At 35.3% G+C, this 18,583-nt stretch overlaps 1 protein-coding gene across 3 annotated transcripts in view; it reads left to right on the top strand.

Moving 5' to 3' along the window:
• The window catches only part of LOC136026343 (CCHC-type zinc finger nucleic acid binding protein-like), a 28,180-nt gene extending 12,865 nt beyond the window's left edge, over positions 1-15,315 (top strand). Inside the window, exons 2-5 of one of the 3 annotated variants that reach the window (XM_065702853.1) lie at positions 624-743; positions 2,294-2,499; positions 8,530-8,658; positions 14,452-15,315. In XM_065702853.1, coding sequence (XP_065558925.1) covers positions 649-743; positions 2,294-2,499; positions 8,530-8,658; positions 14,452-14,654 — 633 coding nt within the window. In that variant the 5' untranslated portion in view covers positions 624-648 and the 3' untranslated portion in view covers positions 14,655-15,315. Of the gene's footprint in view, positions 1-623; positions 744-2,293; positions 2,506-8,529; positions 8,659-14,451 lie in introns of all 3 variants that reach the window. The other 2 variants (XM_065702852.1, XM_065702854.1) reach the window with 2 other exon arrangements.
• The last annotated feature ends 3,268 nt before the right edge of the window (positions 15,316-18,583 follow it).

Raw genomic sequence — 18,583 nt, 5'->3', positions numbered from 1 at the left:
AACAAATATTTTGTCATGTGTGTTTGAAACTGATCTAAGATTCTCCAGGATGAAAGATAAAATAATACAAATTTTTAATAATGTTTACTTTCAGATGTATGACCCATTGCTTAATAGTAAGAAGTCCTTAAGTGTCTTGAATGTAAAACAAGTGTGCTTTCAACTTGTTGTTTTTTCTAAAGAGGAGATCCTTTAAACTAGTCTTAAAAGATGGGATTTCCTCCCTCCTCATCCCTATCTTATATGCAGTATGTTATAGGTGTGTGTTGTTTGATTAGTACCTTGTGGCAAATTTTTTTCTATGAATACTATTCTCTGCTTTTATGCTATGGCAGGTCCAGGGATGGAGGCAGTACTCTTTGGCTTGATAGGAATTTGCTTTTGTTTAATGTTCATCATCATACTAGCATGGGGTCATCAACATACTTGGTAAGTTTCCTCCCTCAACATAGGCTAATTATGCTTGGAATGTAAAAATTCTAAATTTGGTGAGACTTAATCAATTTCTTAGTATATCGTGTCCCTTATTAGACATTTAATGATGTTAATATTTAATGTAACAAATACTAATTATCTCCATAGTTGTTTGGCTATTTAATCCTAAAAATTTGTAAATTTGACAGTTTACTGAGGTGGTGAAGTAGCGAAATGAGAAGCCCAAGTCGAGATTATGAAAGAGAGAGAAGGGACCGGAGCCGAAGTGGAGATAGAGACAGTTCTAGATGGAACAGGAGTAACAGAAGGTAAGAGGAGGAAAGAGTCGTTTTGCTGTATATTCTCTAAACTGGCATCAAATCTATTCATTTTCATATTCATGAGTTAATCAAACCAGATTAACCACAGTTTAAGGAATTTGGTTGATTTTAGATCAAGTATGTTAGTAGGTTTTTAAGATGCTATTTTATTTTTTTTTTTTTTTTAAGTCAAACTCTTTTACGCTAAAAGGTGCAAATTGAAGTATAAAAATCAGATGAAAAACTTTGAACATGATTTGGTATGGTCTTTGTCTTATAATAAGAACTGGTGAGATAGAGAGAAAACCAATCAACATAAATATGGGTGCCAATAAGCCTGACTCTTGGGGGATAAGAGGATTTTTTCTGGGATAGGACGCTAAAGACAAAGAAATGTATTTTAGGCCATCAATTTTCTCGAGGGACTTTTCGGATCTATCGTAGGGATGGAGGAGGGGTGAATTGCATAATGAAAAAAAGCAGTCCAAGGGATCATCTTGATCATTTTCGCCTGCAAGTACGGCCAGTTAAAGTTTAAAATAACAAAAAAATCACAGGGTTTGTTCTGGGATAGGACGCTAAAGACAAAGAAATGTATTATAGGCCATCAATTTTCTCGAGGGACTTTTCAGATCAATCGTTGGGATGGAGGAGGGGTGAATTGTATAATAAAAAAATGCAGTCCAAGGGATCCTCTTGATCATTTTTGCCTGCAAGTACGGCCAGTTAAACTTTAAAATAAGAAAAAAATCACAGCTCGTTGGAGGGTTACCACTAATGAAACCTTCAATCTTGAGTATATTGGGATATACTTTTCTCTTTACTTAAAACATTAGGTTCAGGATCGGGGTGGTACCCCTCTAATTCTGCTTTTTACTTGCACGGTGATCATTTTCTAATTGTATAAGTGCATTTTTTTTAAATCTGAATTAAAGAGAGATTTATTTGAATGTGTGTGCAAGTTTCTATAAATACATCTTTATTGACTATACACAGTTCTATACACTCTTAGTGAGGGAGTTCAAGCATGGAGAGTGGCTTCAAAAATAATTTTGCTTCAAAAATGCGCTACTGAAAATAATTCTTGTAACTTGTCCGAAGAAAGTAGCTAGAGCAAATACGCAGACAAGAGGGTAGAAAGAGGAAACCACTCTCACCAAAACTTTATTGAAGACATGCTGATTTGATAAAAGTTTCCCAAAATCTTAACAGAAGGCGAAATCTATCTATAGAGAAGGCTTGTCTCCTGATCTTTCTTAATTAAGTTCTTCATCTACAATTACAGGGATAACCAAGACCAATCTAAGGGTTTTAGGTTTATGCCATTGATATTATCAGTTAAGTCATGTGGGACTTGTGGTAAGAAAATGTGGTAAAGACCCTCTCTTTGTTCTTTCTATAGGGACTATTGGACTTGTTACTGAAATACATTTATATTGAAGTATATTTCTATGCTCAAACAATTTCTCCAAAATTAAGACTGATACCTCAAACCGACCATTTTCGAGTGTTCAGTTCTCAATTGTTTGTTTGAATTGAAATTTAATTATTTTTTGAAGTGATGGTCCAAGTGTTTGCTACAGATGCAACCGAAGTGGTCATTTTGCTCGAGAATGTCCTGAAAATGGTGATTCAGGCAGAAGATATGGCGGAGGAAGAAGTGACAGAGATCGACCATTCGGAAGAAATGATAGAGATAGACAATATGGAAGAAATGACAGAGACAGACCTTATGGAAGAGGAAATGGAGGCGGAAGATCTTCAGGTACAAGTGTGTAGACATAAGCTCAGTTTCAGTCCAGTTCACATGCGGGCTTAGTTGGCCTTCAATGTCCAGTCATAATCTTTATCAACCAATCATTCATTTATGTCCTGTTTTATAAGTAGACGTGGTTGGTACAAAGTTATGATAGCTAGAAATTGATGCCTCACTAAGCACACCTTTAACTAACTAACTTATAAAATATAAACCTCAACTTTAAGCTATTCATTTCCCGAGTCCCTTTTATACTTTGAGTAACCACCATCTGTTTTGGCTTGAATATTTTTTTTTTAATTGTAATATATTATTTATTAATTATAAACCTGAAGTAGTTAGTTAGGAATATTTTCATTTTCAAAAAATGAAAGCTTTATGCCAAAGCTTTGTAAGCTTGTGGCCAATGTATCAGAATACAATCTTATTCCCCGTTTTGCCTACAGGTCCAGTGGACATTGTCTGTCATGAGTTAACCCATAAATTTCAGTCATCCCCATTACAATCAAGTGGGCTTCCCCAGTAGGTAAAGCTATATAATATGATATGAACATATAGCAAAGATTGTTCATAACAATCTCAGTCGCCAATTTGTCTGCAAGTCCTGTAGATCTGGACCGTCAATAAAGACCAAATGAATTATGTATTGATGAGATTAAATTCTAGAGAATTGGTCTTAAGCTAATTCTAAATATTTCTTTTAGTATAGATCGTCATTTCCTTATATCAATTATTTTGATTTTAGAGGATTGTTGTCGATTTAAACTATTAATTAAAATTGATGGAAAGGCCTGTTGTGAATATTTCTCTAACTTTTTTTTATCTATTAATTTAGTAGATTTCTCTGTCCTATGGCTTATTTTCAGAGGAAGTAAATTAGCTGTGTGCAGGAAATGAACAATATTGATTTTCTATCTAGTTTATTTGCATTCACTTAGGTAACTTTTGCAATAAGTAAAATCTCATCATCAGGTTTTGGACAGTATAGGCATTGCTTCTACATGCCGCGGATTCTGGAGATTAAACAGGATTGGCACAGGACAAGAAATCAGAAGCGTAGATCATGCTTTCATTCAAGATATTTTAATATCTAAGTATTGGATGGCCTCTACCAGAGATAAGCCAGCGCCTGTATCATAGTGCTATTGATCATCAAAATAAGGTGATATAATGGATATAGGAATCATGAGCCCTATAAATCCCCTCTTGGTTGATCTTATGTGTCTTTTTTTCCTTTTCTTTTTTATAAAGAATCTTGTCAGTTCATTTCTTGGTAAGTGTTTTGAATTTTCAGTTCTGGCTCCTTAAACTGCCCGAGAATTAACAAAATAGGGAATTTAAAACTTAATTTAGATTAAACTCTGAAATCTAATGCTGGAATTAAAATTTTAATACTACATTTAATAACATAAGTTTAAAGAATGCTTTTCTCCATAAGATGTTGCTTCTTTTTCTTCTTACGCCTGGGAACAAACCGTTCTTAAAAAACGAAATGATAACTTTCTGAAAATTGACTATGTAAAAAAATAAATAAATCAAATATTAAATCCCATATGCTTTTTATCCACGTTCATAAACCATTTTTAAGTAATACCCTATTCAGTATCCAACAAATCTGAAATCCATTCAAAGTCAACTATAGGCCAGGTCTAATGCTTTTTATGGGTCAAGGAACCTATTCACAAAGTAACAAAGCATCAACAGATTTTTCAGATTACAATTTGGTGGTTCTCTGAATTGAATGAACGGATAGTTTTATTTTTGAGACTATTGATTTTGATGTCTTATTTCAGGCGTTGTTTTAAACCTAACAATCATGAACTAGAAGGATTATAGTCTGTCGTCTTAGTAAAGTTGTTACCAAAGTGAAGAAAAAACTAAGTGGAGAAGACTGTAAAGTTATCCTTTCCATTATTTGTTCATATAGTTGAACGTTTACTTACTATGATTACGTTCACACATTTTAATGATTCTTGATTTAAACTTCCAAAAAAGGAATTAAAAAGGGAAATGACGGCTTCCCATGCAAAAAAGTCATTTTCCCTGTTGCTCAAGATAGGGGGACTGTAATTCTCCTTCGGGGGATATTCAGCTATAGAGGTTCCAGTGGTGCAGTTTTCGTTTCCGATTTGACCATTTTTGTGGAGTTTCAGGCTGTTTTTCAAAATTCCCATAAATTCGTTTTTGCAATAACTTCTACCTTTAAGATTTAATCGAATAATAGTTACCATTCTTGAATCATCTTCTAATGACGGTTCTCCATCACTTGACAGTTTTTATTATCAAACAGTTCGTGGTAACGAACTGTAGTAAGGAGCGACCCGGCTCAATAGTAACCAAAACTCTAAAAAACGGAATCCCGCAATCCCTCGCTCTTTACGCTAAAATTTGACTCTTTGCCACAATTTTGCTTTTTAAAACAATTAAAAGCTTTAGCGTAATTAGCGAGGGATTGCGGAGGGGACAACCCATTTCATATACGGTGTAATTTCTGTTCGTTTTAAGTTTTAATGTCGCTCCTTACTTTCAGTTAAAAAAAAAACTAGTTTTTTTTATGTAATCGAACAGTTCGTGGTAACGAACTGTAGTAAGGAGCGACCCGGCTCAATAGTAACCAAAACTCTAAAAAACGGAATTTTGATATCAATAGTTACATCAAAAGAATCGCATTTTAATGCTGATTTTAAATATATAAGTTTCATCAAGTTTAGTCTTACTCATCAAAAGTTATGAGCCTCAGAAAATTTGCATTATTTAAGAAAATAGGGGAAAACACCCCCTAAAAGTCGTAGAATCTTAACGAAAATGACACCATCAGATTCAGCGTATCAGAGAACCCTACTATAGAAGTTTCAAGCTCCTATCTACAAAAATGTGGAATTTTGTATTTTTTGCCAGAAGACAAATCACGGGTACGTGTTTATTTGTTTGTTTGTTTGTTTTTGTTTTTTTTAGGGGTCATCGTATCGACCAAGTGGTCCTAGAATGTCGCAAGAGGGCTCATTCTAACGGAAATGAAAAGTTCTAGTGCCCTTTTTAAGTGACCAAAAAAATTAGAGGGCATCTAGGCCCCCTCCCACGCTCATTTTTTCCCAAAGTCAACGGATCAAAATTTTGAGATAGCCATTTTGTTAAGCATAGTCGAAAACCATAATAACTATGTCTTTGGGGATGACTTACTCCCCACAATCCCTGGGGGAGGGAATGCAAGTTACAAACTTTGACCAGTGTTTACATATAGTAATGGTTATTGGGAAGTGTACAGACGTTTTCAGGGGGGTTTTATTTTGTTTGGGGGTGGGGCTGAGGGGAGGGGGCTATGTTGGAGGATCTTTTCTTGGAGGAATCTGTCATGGGGGAAGAAAAATTCAATGAAAAGGGCGCAGGATTTTCTAGCATTACTATAAGAAAACAATGAAAAATAAACATGAAAACGTTTTTTCAAATGAAAGGAAGGAGTAGCATTGAAACTTAAAACGAACAGAGATTATTACGCATATGAGGGGTTCTAAATATACTTTAGCATAAAGAGCGAGGTATTTAGGAGGAGATAACTACCTCGCTCTTTATGCTAAAGTGTTTTTAGTAATTTCAACTATTTATTCTACGGCCTTTCTGATTCAGGGGTCATTCTTAAAGAATTAGGACAAAACTAACGATTTAGTGTAAAGAGCGAGGTATTAACGAGGGTACAAACCCCCTCGTATACATAATAAAAATATAAGATTATGAAAGTTCGTTACGTAAGTTAATTCTTAAGTTACGTATATTTTTTACTAATAAATCGTTAAAAATTAAAAGTTCTAGTTGCCTTTTTAAGTAACCGAAAAATTTGAGGGCAACTAGACCTCCTTCTCCACCCCTTATTTCTCAAAATCGTCTGATCAAAACTAAGAGAAAGCCATTTAGCCAAAAAAAGAATTAATATACAAATTGCATTTTAATAATTTATGTGTGGAGAGCCAAAACCAAACATGCATTAATTCAAAAACGTTCAGAAATTAAATAAAAAAAAAACTAATTTTTTTTAGCTGAAAGTAAGGAGCGACATTAAAACTTAAAACGAACAGAAATTACTCCGTATATGAAATGGGTTGTCCCCTCCGCAATCCCTCGCTCTTTACGCTAAAGTTTGACTCTTTGCCACAATTCTACTTTTTAAAACAATTAAAAACTTTAGCGCAAAGAGCGAGGCGTTGAGGAGGGGACAACCCATTCATATACGGAGTAATTTCTGTTCGTTTTAAGTTTTAATGTCGCTCCTTACTTTCAGCTAAAAAAAATTAGTTTTTTTTATTTAATCATTATTTTCAAAACGTGTTTTAAATTTCCATTGTTATAGGCTAGAGTTCGTTCTTTTTTAGGTTGTGGTGGATGCTGCAACCATAATATTAGCTGGGGTTTTGTGACGAATTCAAAATTAATTCATACGAGTCTTCAGTTCCTTGGGAACCGAAAATAAGTTGTAATTCCTTGGTGACAAACTGAATGCTATATGTCACTTACTTAATAAGTCAGACTTGTAACAAACCTCTCCATCTTAAGTTTTGCCGAAAAGCATTTCCAACAGTCTTTTAACGAAAACATTGTAAGTAAAAGGATGTAAAGTATTATCGAAATTCTAAAAATATATATATACATCTGCCATCTAGTGTTGCTTTTCTGCACTAAATCTTTACAAAAACAATATAGGTACAATACTAGGAAATATCAAAGTCGTTATAGTTGCGACAATTGATCGCTCTTATCTGAAGAAAAAGGCTATAAAACCTATCCCTTTTTTACATCTCTCAAATTTCTGTCCTTATTGACCCTTATTTCCAAGTTTTGTCGCAGACAAAGGAAAAGAAAACTACAGAGAACTTAATATATGCAATATTTTTTTTCCTTTTATTTCTTTTTTACTTAACAATTTTTCAGGGGGGTTGTTAGAATTTATTTAGGATTTGGTCAGAATTTTTATTTGCAACTTTGAAATTTTGCATTTTTGTGATTATTGTGACTATTTGATTGTTTTGCATGAAAGACTCCTATAAATATCATTAAAAAACTGTCTCATATCAATGGGGAGGTGTATCCCAAAAATATCATGGTCTTAACTATCTTGTCTGTAGTTCCATATTATGTGTGGTATTATGCCAGTTTTTATTGGGATTCTGCTTTTTAAATGATCAGTATGCGAAGGTACCTTCCAATTGAAGCGAGCAGAGGAAGGCAAAAAAGGTCGCCAATATGTGTGAATGATTGTTTTCGAATATTAATGGTGATGGTGCATGGGGCGTCGAGTCCACGTTTGGGTTGCCAAGTTAGAAAGAAAGAGAGATTACCGTCAGATAAATCGTTGCTGAGGGGTTTGCTTTCATTGTATTGGTTTATTTTTGTGATGTAAATCGCTATGTTTCCAATCACATTATTCCTTAACCGTATCCTAGAAAAGGAAGACAAATAAAGCCACTTTTTACCCCTTGCTGTATTCCACTGTTATTGACAAATCAAATTTTGTGCCAGTAAAAGGGATACAATCCTTTTTTTTTAAATTTCAAGTAAGTAAAAAGAACAAAAGGTTTTTATTGTGATAACATTTGTTGTACAAGTAAGCTCTCTGTTAATCTGAGGTTAATAACCTGAATCTTGTGGAGGGAAAATGTTGTGAATAGCTTTCAGTAGACTGGCTGTAGATTTTAGATTCAAAGATTTCGTTGGTAAGTGAAAATAAGGTTTCAGCAGCAACATTTCTTGTTCAAGGATATAAATGCGAAAGAAAACTGGGTGTTTCAAATTTTAGTTAAATAATTTTGCTTCAACTAGCATATAGTTGTTAAAGCTAATCTCAAAACAAGAGGCACTAGGAAATTCTTTAGCTTACTCTTGGCTACACTCTCATTCTTTAATGAAGTAAATATGCCCATGTAACTGCGACCATTTCATAAAAATCAGCTAGTACTTTCGAAAATGCTTTAGTCTCGTGCACAACAAATTTAGGAAGGAAATACTTAAAATTAGTAGCAATTCAGTACGTTAATTGTTTTCTTTACTTAGATGTTAAGTGTTACAAATGTAATCGTTTTGGGCACTTCGCAAAGGATTGTGAATCTTTGGAAGATGTTTGCTATAGATGTAGTCAGCCTGGACATATTGCCAGAGAATGCGATAAACCCAGTGATCAAGGTAAGACGCAAAGAATCTCCGTAATGCAATGCTAACATGGAATTAGGATTTGAAAAAAAAAAACTAAATATCTGGCATCAGGCGTATGTACAGTTTTTTTTTTTTGGGGGGGGGGGATACAACAATCATTTTTATTTGGTTAATTTGAATAAGAAGTGCCCAAAATTAGGGAAATTTAGGATTTCGGACAGGGCTGAGCCCCTCCCCCTGTTAATGGTGTGAATTAGGGATGAGGGGCAAACTGTATAGTGGCGTAAATTAGCAAAAATACTAGAAGGGGGACAGTTATGTCAAATCGAGCAGTATGTAACTTATGCTTTAGGAATAATTGGGTATATAGTGCCATTAGGTTCACACATTCAAATATATAAACATATTCAGTAAAAAAAAAAATCGTAGATTTGTTTCCATTACGACTCAAGCATAAGTGAAAAACCCCTATCCTAATGGGAAACGTTGTTGCTTCTGGGCCGCAAGCTTTTCGAGGGCAATAGCAAGTTCAAACGCCTCTGAGATGGTAGCAAAGGCGTCTTTGTTCGTGCACTGATAAGCAACAGCTTTTGATGGGCATTCTGGTTTCATACCCTTGTGAAATAGATTTTGCCAAGGTCAGTTCTGACTCAAAGGTCAGCTTGTTGACTGATAGTGAAAAAAAAGTCGTGTACCAAGTCTTGTACTAGTCTTACATCCAGGAATTTCTATGAGTTTGGGTTTAAGCCTTAAAGCTCCAAAGGTGCCTAGGCCTTAGATTTCCAGTGAGTTTTTCCAAACTTTGTCTCAGCTCCTAAGTTACTCGGTTGACTACGAAGGAAGCCACCTAGGTGCTCTATCCGAGTCCGTTCTTTTCAACAACATTCTATATTGTTTTAGAATGGGCTTCTGCCTCTAATTTTTTAAGATGAGCACTTCCAAGTGTCTCCTGAAAGGTTATAGCATTACTGTCACTAAACCAAATAATAAAACTAAGTTGCTCTGTCTTAAACAGGTCTCTGTATCGTCTGTTTGGCATATCGCCAAAAATTCTCAATTGAGCATCTTGTTTGTTTACACAATAGGTCAGCCAGCATGCTAATAAGACTATTTTGGTAGTCGGGACTAAAATAACTTTCATAACGATGTCTTAGTTTCTGTTGAAGATGTTGGTTTTCTTCTGTCACCACTTGTAGCATTTTTATAAATTACCTCGACTGAGAGATTTCCTATTCATTATGGTCTCAAAATAAGGGTCCTTGGCGTGGTAGGGCAAATGCCACTTCCATTAATTGGTGAAGGGATTTTCCGCTACGGCTTCATTCTGATTTGAATAGAGTTGTAGCCATTGATTCAGATTTACCACACTCTTTGTAATTAATCCAGTCGTGGTTTGCTTTGTGGGGTTTGCTGAAGTTTATTGTTTTTCGATCTCTTCAAATAACTCTTTTCCGTTGTTCCTTGCTTTTGTTCAAACCTGACATTATCAGAAGTAGTACCAGCATTATCTGTAATAGAAAGTTGTTGATAGCAAAGACATATAATGTAGTCTTCTTTAATACAATATTCCGGCCAGGGTCTCTTCTCATAAGCCATCTTGGTCCTTTGTTTGGGGGTGTTTGTTCAACTTTAGTTGGTTGGGTGCCTCTCTTTTGGGGTGGCAGACTTCAAAGGGTACACTAGCTCGCAGGGATGTGCAATTGAAGTTGTTTGAATCGGTCAAATGAACAATTAAACCGCCCCATTTTCAAGCAGCTATGGTTAAATCTGTGGCTACCATATGTTTCTCAATCAGTAACTATTCGATTGGGAAATTTTTCTACTTGGTTAAGAAGAACATTGCTTGAAATGAAAGCTTTAACTGTATAATAGGTGTCAATCTTATCTATTGCAGATTCAAAATCTGCCTGCTGTGCTGAATACCGTCCAACGAGGCGAAGATGCTTAAGAGCCCCCCTTGCTCACAAAGTTAGAACAAGATATTTCTTTTCCCCTTCTTGCCAAACTTTGATTGTTTTCTTTTAACTCTAATTGTTTGACTTTTGTTTAAATTGGCAAATTGATTACAAGAAACGATGCGATTTTCATTCTATATGATTATTTTCAATCTAAGAAAATTTATTACAATTCCATTCCAATTTAATTGAAAAGTCAGATTTGCTTACAATGTTGCGATTATTTGATTACCCAGGCGTATCCCTATCCTAGAAAAATAGCTAATACTTTCGTTTTAAAACATTTTAGCGAGGCCGATTGCTCTGAGATGGTCAATGGCCATGTTTGCAGCTTTTTTTTATTATATATCTCCAAATTATTATATCAAAATATCTTCTAAATTATCCTTGTTTAAGCCAAGCTAATGAACTGATATTTAAAAGCGTTAAAACAAATAGTTTGTCCCTGCAATAAAGGCAGTATAGCTCTGAAAAGTAAGATTTTGTGGTGAAGTAGCAATTTTTTTCCCATTGTTATACTTTTTATTTTCCTCAATAGGCACAAGAAAATCATTGACAAAAAAAGAAAACAAATTCTGCAGCTTACATAACACAAAAAGGGAACCAATTAATTTGACTGCTATGCCCATTTAATTAAGCCAAAAAATGTGATTCCATCCTTAAGCTGTCGATTAAACATATTTTGTTCTGTTTCGCCCTTTTTGCGCCATACCTAGAATCTACGGTTTTCACATTTGACAAAAGTTCGGAAGAATTGGAGGACAAGTCTGCGAACCATGGTTAGTATATTGGAAGCGACAGTAATGACAGTGGTCAAGCATGTCTCTGAAACTTGGGCGAGGTTTTCCAGAGGAATTGTCTGCATATTGTTTGGGTACCCGTCTGACTGACCGTATTTCAAACAGTAAGCTGTACGAAAAATGTCGCTCAATCCCGGTTTTTAGGGCTATAATGAGAGAAAGGTTGAGATGGTTAGGACACGTTCTACAGATGAAGGGTCGAAGATTGATTGCTTTTCGATCAACCTTCTAGGGCCAAACGAAAAGCAGATCGTCCCCGAATTGGGGGAGGGAAGGAGCAAGTAGTCTAAGAGAAATAGGAACTTCTTCGGAGGATGTAATGAGGGAGGAATCAAGTAAATTGGGATGGAGGAGGAGTGTATGTATGTAGGTGTATGTGTATAGGTTTTGCAGTGAGTTACTATTCCAGTTTTATTAATAATTGGTACTCTTTACATGGAATTTATTGTGCTTAATAAGTCATCTGTCTCATTGACACCAAAATGAAGCCACATTATTCAGTTGCAACACTGTGATGTTTGTACATTTTTGCAGGAGGTTCAAAAATAGTATTTTTACTCTCATATAATAGTAGGAAAATGTGATCAATGTCCTTTTATTTTGGGCACGAATATATACTAAACTAAACGGCTACTTAATTAATCCTAAGTTTCTATGGAAGTCCATGGATTTAGTTGACTCACGAACAGATTTACCTCAAATATATCTCTGTTATTTTATATGCAGATGTGAAAAGGTAGTTACAGCAAAATAACAATTTTGTCATATGGTAATTTGTAATAAAAATGAAGGTAAAATAGTGAAGAGGTTTTTATGCTAAATCAGAAAGTTGTTGGACTAGATAATTGAAACTTTTAGGTAGTCTAACAAAATAAATGTTCATTGCATTCAAGAAGGGTTCATTCGCCAGAAGCTTTCTTGGACAGGAGTCATTAAAAGAGTATTTGTGTGGTGTGAATATCTTATCCAGAACTTATTATCTTGGAAGATTGTATAGGTGTTGTTGTTTTTTTTGTTTTTGTTTTTTTTGGGGGGGGGGTCAATTTCTAAAGAAAATTTCCCATAGAACCCATTTCCTCTGGTATGAAAATGTAAATTTTGGTGGAATGGAAAATAAGTATGGTTTAGTTAAAGACTTGCATCGACTCGAGAAACTGACGTAAGTTGGCCTGACATTTTTCAGATTATTCACCTTTTTTCCATTTTATCAGGCTTATAGCTTTCTGTGCATACATGTTTTTGCGTGAAGTGAGTTGTGTATGCATAAAAGTTCATAACATAATTTAAGACTAAATGTATACTTCCCCCTTGTCATCCCCCCCCCCCTAGTAGCACAAAAGTACACAAAACGTGTGAATTTGTATTCCTCTATTGTAACAGTGTTGATTCTTACTTCCAATGTTCATAATTTTGGTAAAAGTTGGGCACGATTCGCCTGTTGTAATTCTGAAGGTATCGTTTAATTGTTGTTTTTTACTTGTAAAATTAATGCAAGACACTTAAATGTTTTTGCGAAACATTCCAGAATCTTAAATGGAGCATGCTGAATCTATTAGATTTTCATATATCTGATTCTCAGAATGCAAAAGCCGCTGAGCCTGAAAAACGGCTTTCTCTTTATGAGCATAGCTCTGTTCAGCCATCTGTGAGTTTCCAATGTTGTGATTATTTTCCTTAAAAAGTGATCATATTCCATTTCAACACCGCTATTTGTAATAAAAACAAAACTAAAAAGTGTTTCGCTCTTAAATCATGTTTTTGTGGCTTTTAATTTGTTAACTCTGCTAACTTTTTTTTTTTTTTTTTTTTTTTTTTTTTTTTTTTTTTTTTTTTTTTTTTTTTTTTTTTTTTTTTTTTTTTTTTTTTTTTTTTTTTTTTTAGCATTTCAAAGTTTTGTTTAAAGCGAATTTTTAAAATAGCAAAGAAAATTTTAACAACTTTTTTTGTTTTGAGTCCCCTCTTGGAACTTCAATTATAACACCGCGCCTTGTATAACACCATAGTGTGACTACTATCAAATTTCTTTATTGTGAAAGCGTTTAGTTAGGGGATGAAAAAGAAATGGTGAAATGCTGCCAGACCGATGTTGTTTCTTTCTGTCTCTAATAATGAATAAGTGATCATTTTAAGTTTGCTTCGTTAAAACTCAAATCCGTCTTTTGTTCTGGCCTTCATATTACTGTGATATGCATCAAAAAACTATCTGTTTATCAATTCACAAAAACTGAAAGTTTGAGAGTAGCCTTGGACATTGTTTGACTTGGACATAGTTTGATTATTTAAAAATAAATATTAGAATAATAAGCTTTGTTAAAAGTTAAAAAAAAAAATACTTTAGCCTAAAGAGCAATGTATTGAGGAAAGGACAACCCCTCATATACGTCAAAATTCCTATTATGTTTTAAGTTTTAATGTTACTCCTTACTTTCAGTTGAAAAAGTTGTTTTCTTTTATATTTATTTTCTGATCGTTTTTAAATAATACTGGGAAATCCAACTGTAATGCCGGGAAATCCTAGCCCTTTCCTGATCCTCTGGGATATCTGATTCGATACTATCACCCCAGGGAAAACAAATGTACGGGCATCCGTGATCTAATACAAAATTCTGTATCCTTTTATATAGGAGCTCTGCGGTGAAACCTCCACAGTAGGGTTCTCTGATATGCTGAATTTGACGTTGTGATTTTCATTAAGATTGCTTGATGTTTTGGGAATGTTTCCCTTCGCCCCCACCCCTGGTCGAAAATTGGGCAAATTGTCCCAGGTTCGTAACTTTTGATGGGTAACATTGAAATCTCGTGAGGATTCACGAGACAAATCAGGCTTAATTTTTTTTTTAAGGGGGAGATTAGATGTGACCATATCGTATAGCAATTAACTAATTAAAGTACTTTAGTAAAGCTCATGCAATTGCTAAGGACAATAGTCAAAAATATAAGGGGAACATGTTTTAAAATCCGAAAAACGTAAGCGCAGCATTTTCTACCGTATCGAGGAATTTGTCTTAAAAAATTATCCGGTCAGTGCAATTTGTGTTTTTATTATTAAATGTGTTCAATCATTACAGCCACCTGTTACAATTGCAATGAATCTGGCCACATAGCTCGTGATTGTTCTCAAGCCAGAAGTAATGAAGGACGCGCTTGTTACAACTGTGGAAAGCCAGGTCATTTGTCTCGTGAGTGCTCAGTGGCAGAAGATCGAAAATGTTACATCTGCCAGTTGAGTGGGCATATTGCCAGAGATTGCACAGCTCCTCCTAGAGAGTAAAGTTCTTTGTGTGGCTGTTGCGTGCAAACCTCGTAAGACGAGAAAATCAAATTGTTTGAAAGGCGGTAAAATTTGAGCTAATTGTGTGGGTTTTTTTTTTTAAATATAAATGAGATGTGGTATTATTGCTCTGACGCGTTAGTATTAACTTTGGTTTTGACAGATAAAATTTCGCTTTCGTATCTAAATTTAATAATGCCCTGAGAAAAAAAAGGGCCAGGGGGAGGGGGTTAATATTCAGTTCATTTCTGTACTGGACTATAGTTTGAAAAAAACTTCCTACAGCTACAGACCTTTCGGCTCATGTACTAGGAAAATATAATATTCAAGTTTTCTTTCAGAAAGATGTTTGAAATGGTTTTCTCTATAAATTTCGGGGAAGATTTCACAGAATTTTGCTTTTAATCAGACAATACTAATCAGAATTCATTTACCAACGTTGCTTGGTCGATCTCGCTTGACAAATTTTCCCTTTTCTGTCAGAACTGGTCGGGAATATTTATTTTTTATTTTATTTTTTATCCATTGTGACCACAAAATGCTACAGTATTTTTGATAAAACCAGTGTCTATTCAGGGTATGTGCACAGCAGCCGTGGTTTGTGAATCTTTCAAAAATTTTGTTCTATTTGCAGCACCTTAATATATTATATAGCATAGAATGTTTGTTCTTATAATTCCGGTTGAACCCATGCAACATTTGGGTAAGTTTGATGTAAAGGAAAATAACATGTATCACAAATTTTAGTTTAGATGTTTTTTTTTTTTTTAGAAGAATGCAAAACCCGATATTCAAGTTTAATATGAAAAATACCAATATGATTGTTGTTCTTTTGTAAGATGCAGCTCTGTGTATAAGTTACGTCTTCGAGTGGCATTCTCTTTGGCATAGGTTTCAATCTTTTTATGTTAAATTCTTGACAATTTCAATATGCCCGGCTTTTATTGATGGTCTCCGCCACTTTTAATCTCAAATTGGAACACAAATGCCTATGGCCAAGGCCTTCAAATAAATAAAAATATGTTACTTTCCTTAATAAAAAAAAAAAAATGTACTCCACATTGCTCAACATCCAGTTATTATCCAGCAAGTATTCTTCCAATGTAATGCCAAAATGAAAATTGATGCTCTTTCAATTAAATCTCATATAAACGATTGGCAAGTTAGCCATGCCTGGATCTATCCGCTGTTTCGTTTGTTTGTAGATAAGAGATATAAAAAGAACATAGGTATTAAAGAAATTGGACCCATTTTAATCCCGCTAGAGGACAGAAGAAGATCAGTTCCTCGTACAAGATCTAAATTTGTAACGTCCGAAAAATATGATGTTTTTGTCGCCAAAAACCTTTTTCCTTTTACTGAAGAAAAAGTGTAATTTGTTTTCAATAAGTTGAAGGTATTTTAATCCAAGAAGGCTAGTTCAGCGTTCAGACACTTGTCTTCTTAATACAGGAAGAGCATATCAGTACTTTTTACTGTAGCATAACTTCACTTACAAGAAGTTGCCGGACATTTTTCGTATTGCTGAAGCAGCCCATCGGAAAATTATCTTCAGGCCACTGAAAGCACTTTATGTTATTTCAGCCAAATACTTAGCATATAGCCTTCTCATAGCAAAAACAGCAACTTCTAAAATAATAATAAAATTTCTTCGGATTTTTGACCTCCTTGTCCTTTGACGATTTTGTGCTGTTGGAGCCCAAACCCGCACAATGAGCTGAGGAGCAATATTCACATACCATTTCAGACATTGGTAACTTAAATTTGTGTCCATAGTTGGGGAGAGGGGCGTCCCGTGTCCTCGCCCAAATAACTTAATAATAAATTATAGCATTTTGAAGAAAAATAGAAGCTTCCTGTAAAGGGTCGCAAATTTGAAATTTCCAAAACATTGGGGGAGTTGGGAGGGGGAAACCTAAAATCTTGGAAAACACTTAGAGTGGAGGGATCGGGATGAAAATTGGTGGTAAAAATAAGTACAAGTCCTAGATAGATGATTGACATAATCAGAAAGGATCCGCTCTCTTTGGGGGGGGGGGGGGTAATTCTGAAAAATAAAAAAAATGAGGTATTTTTAACTTAAGAAGGGGGGATCAGATCTCAATGAAATTTGATATTTAGAAGGATATCGTGTCTCAAAGCTCTTATTTTAAATCCCGACCGGATCTGGTGACATTGGGGGGAGTTTGGGTGGGGGAACCTAAAATCATGGAAAACGCTTAGATTGGAGGGATCGGGATGAAACTTGGTGGGAAAAATAAGCAGAAGTCTTAGATACGTGATTTACATAATTGGAACGGATCGGCTCTATTTGGGGGGGGGGTAATCCTGAAAAAATTGAAAAAATGACGTATTTTTAACTTACGAAGGAGTGATCGGATCTTCATGAAACTTCATATTTTTAAGGACCTCGTAACTTGGATCTCTTATTTTAAATCTCAACCGGATCCAGCGTCATTGGAGGGCAGTTGGGGGGGGGGGGGAATCTTAGAAAATACTTAAAGCGGAGAGATCAGGATGGGGAGAATTAAGATATGTGACTGACATAACCGGGCCGGATCTGCTCTCTTTGGTGGAGTTGTGGGGGGGGGGGGTAATTTGGAAAATGAGGTATTTGTAACTTACGAAAGGGTGACCAGATCTTAATGAAATTTGATATTTAGAAGGATATTGTGCTTTAAAGCTCTAATTTTAAATTCTGACCAGATCCTGTGACATTGGGGTGAGTTGGAGGGGGAAACCGGAATTCTTGGAAAACGTGAAAATTGGGGTATTTTTACCTTACGAATAGGTGATCGAATCTTGATGAAATTTGATATTTAGAAGTAATTCATGTCTCAGAGCTCTTATTTCAAATTCTGACCAGATCTTTGACGTTGGGGGAGTTGGAGGGGGGAAATCTTGGAAAACACTTGGAGTGGAGGAATCGGGATGAAGCTTGGTGGATAGAATAAGCAAATGTCCTTGATACGGGATTGGCGTAACCGTACCGGATTCGCTCTCTTTGGGAGAGTTTAGGGGGAGGGGTTCAGTGATTTAGCGAGTTTGGTGCTTCTGGACGTGCTAGGACGATGAAAATTGGTAGGCGTGTGAGGGACCTGCACAAATTCACTTGATAAAGTCTTTTTCCCAGATTCGACCATCTGGGGGGCTAAAGGGAGAGAAAAAATTAGGTATTTGTAACTTACGAGTGGGTGATCGGATCTTAATTAATTTTGATATTTAGAAGGACATCGTGACTCAGAGCTCTTATTTTAAATCCTGACCGGCATTAAGCCTCTGATTTTCCTTTTAAAGCAATCTATTGATTCTTAGAATTTTGTTAGAGCTAATACCATATTAGCTCTTGGCTCTTAGCTCTTCTTGCCTCGTCACAAGTGCCATATGAGCTCTTAGCTCTTGTTTAGATAGCATCCCTGTCATTTATAAGCATTCGAGAAGAAAATTAGCATGGGATTTAACTGAAAACAAGTTTTAAAAGCGAAAAGGTAATCGCTAATGTATATTCGGTCGTATTCTCTGTATAATTCTTCAACTAGGAGTATCTGTCCCTTTTCCTCTTTAGGGGGTAACTTCAGAATTGCATATTGCACCCACCGTAAAAGTTGTATATCTTGAATCGATAAGAAAAGTAGTTGATATTGATGGAAACTGATTGAATTCTGCTATACTGCTTGAACACTTATTTCAATTCCCTAAATGGTAATTGTTTCGAGACTGGCTGACCGTATCTCAAACAGTAGTTTGTAAGAAAAGCGTGGTTAAATACCACTTTCTAGGGCTATAATGAGAGAAAGGTTGAAATAGCTAGGGCATGTTCTGTGGAAGAAAGATGACAGATTGCCCTTTTCGGTCAACAGTCTAAGGTCGAACCTGTCACTGGTCGGGGTGTGAGGAGATCGTAAGGAAAGATTTAAGGGAAATGAGAA

This window comes from Artemia franciscana, chromosome 4 (assembly GCF_032884065.1).
Source record: "Artemia franciscana chromosome 4, ASM3288406v1, whole genome shotgun sequence".
NCBI lineage: Eukaryota > Metazoa > Arthropoda > Branchiopoda > Anostraca > Artemiidae > Artemia > Artemia franciscana.
Note: the sequence above shows the minus strand (reverse complement) of the source record. Positions and strands in the feature narration are given on the sequence as shown.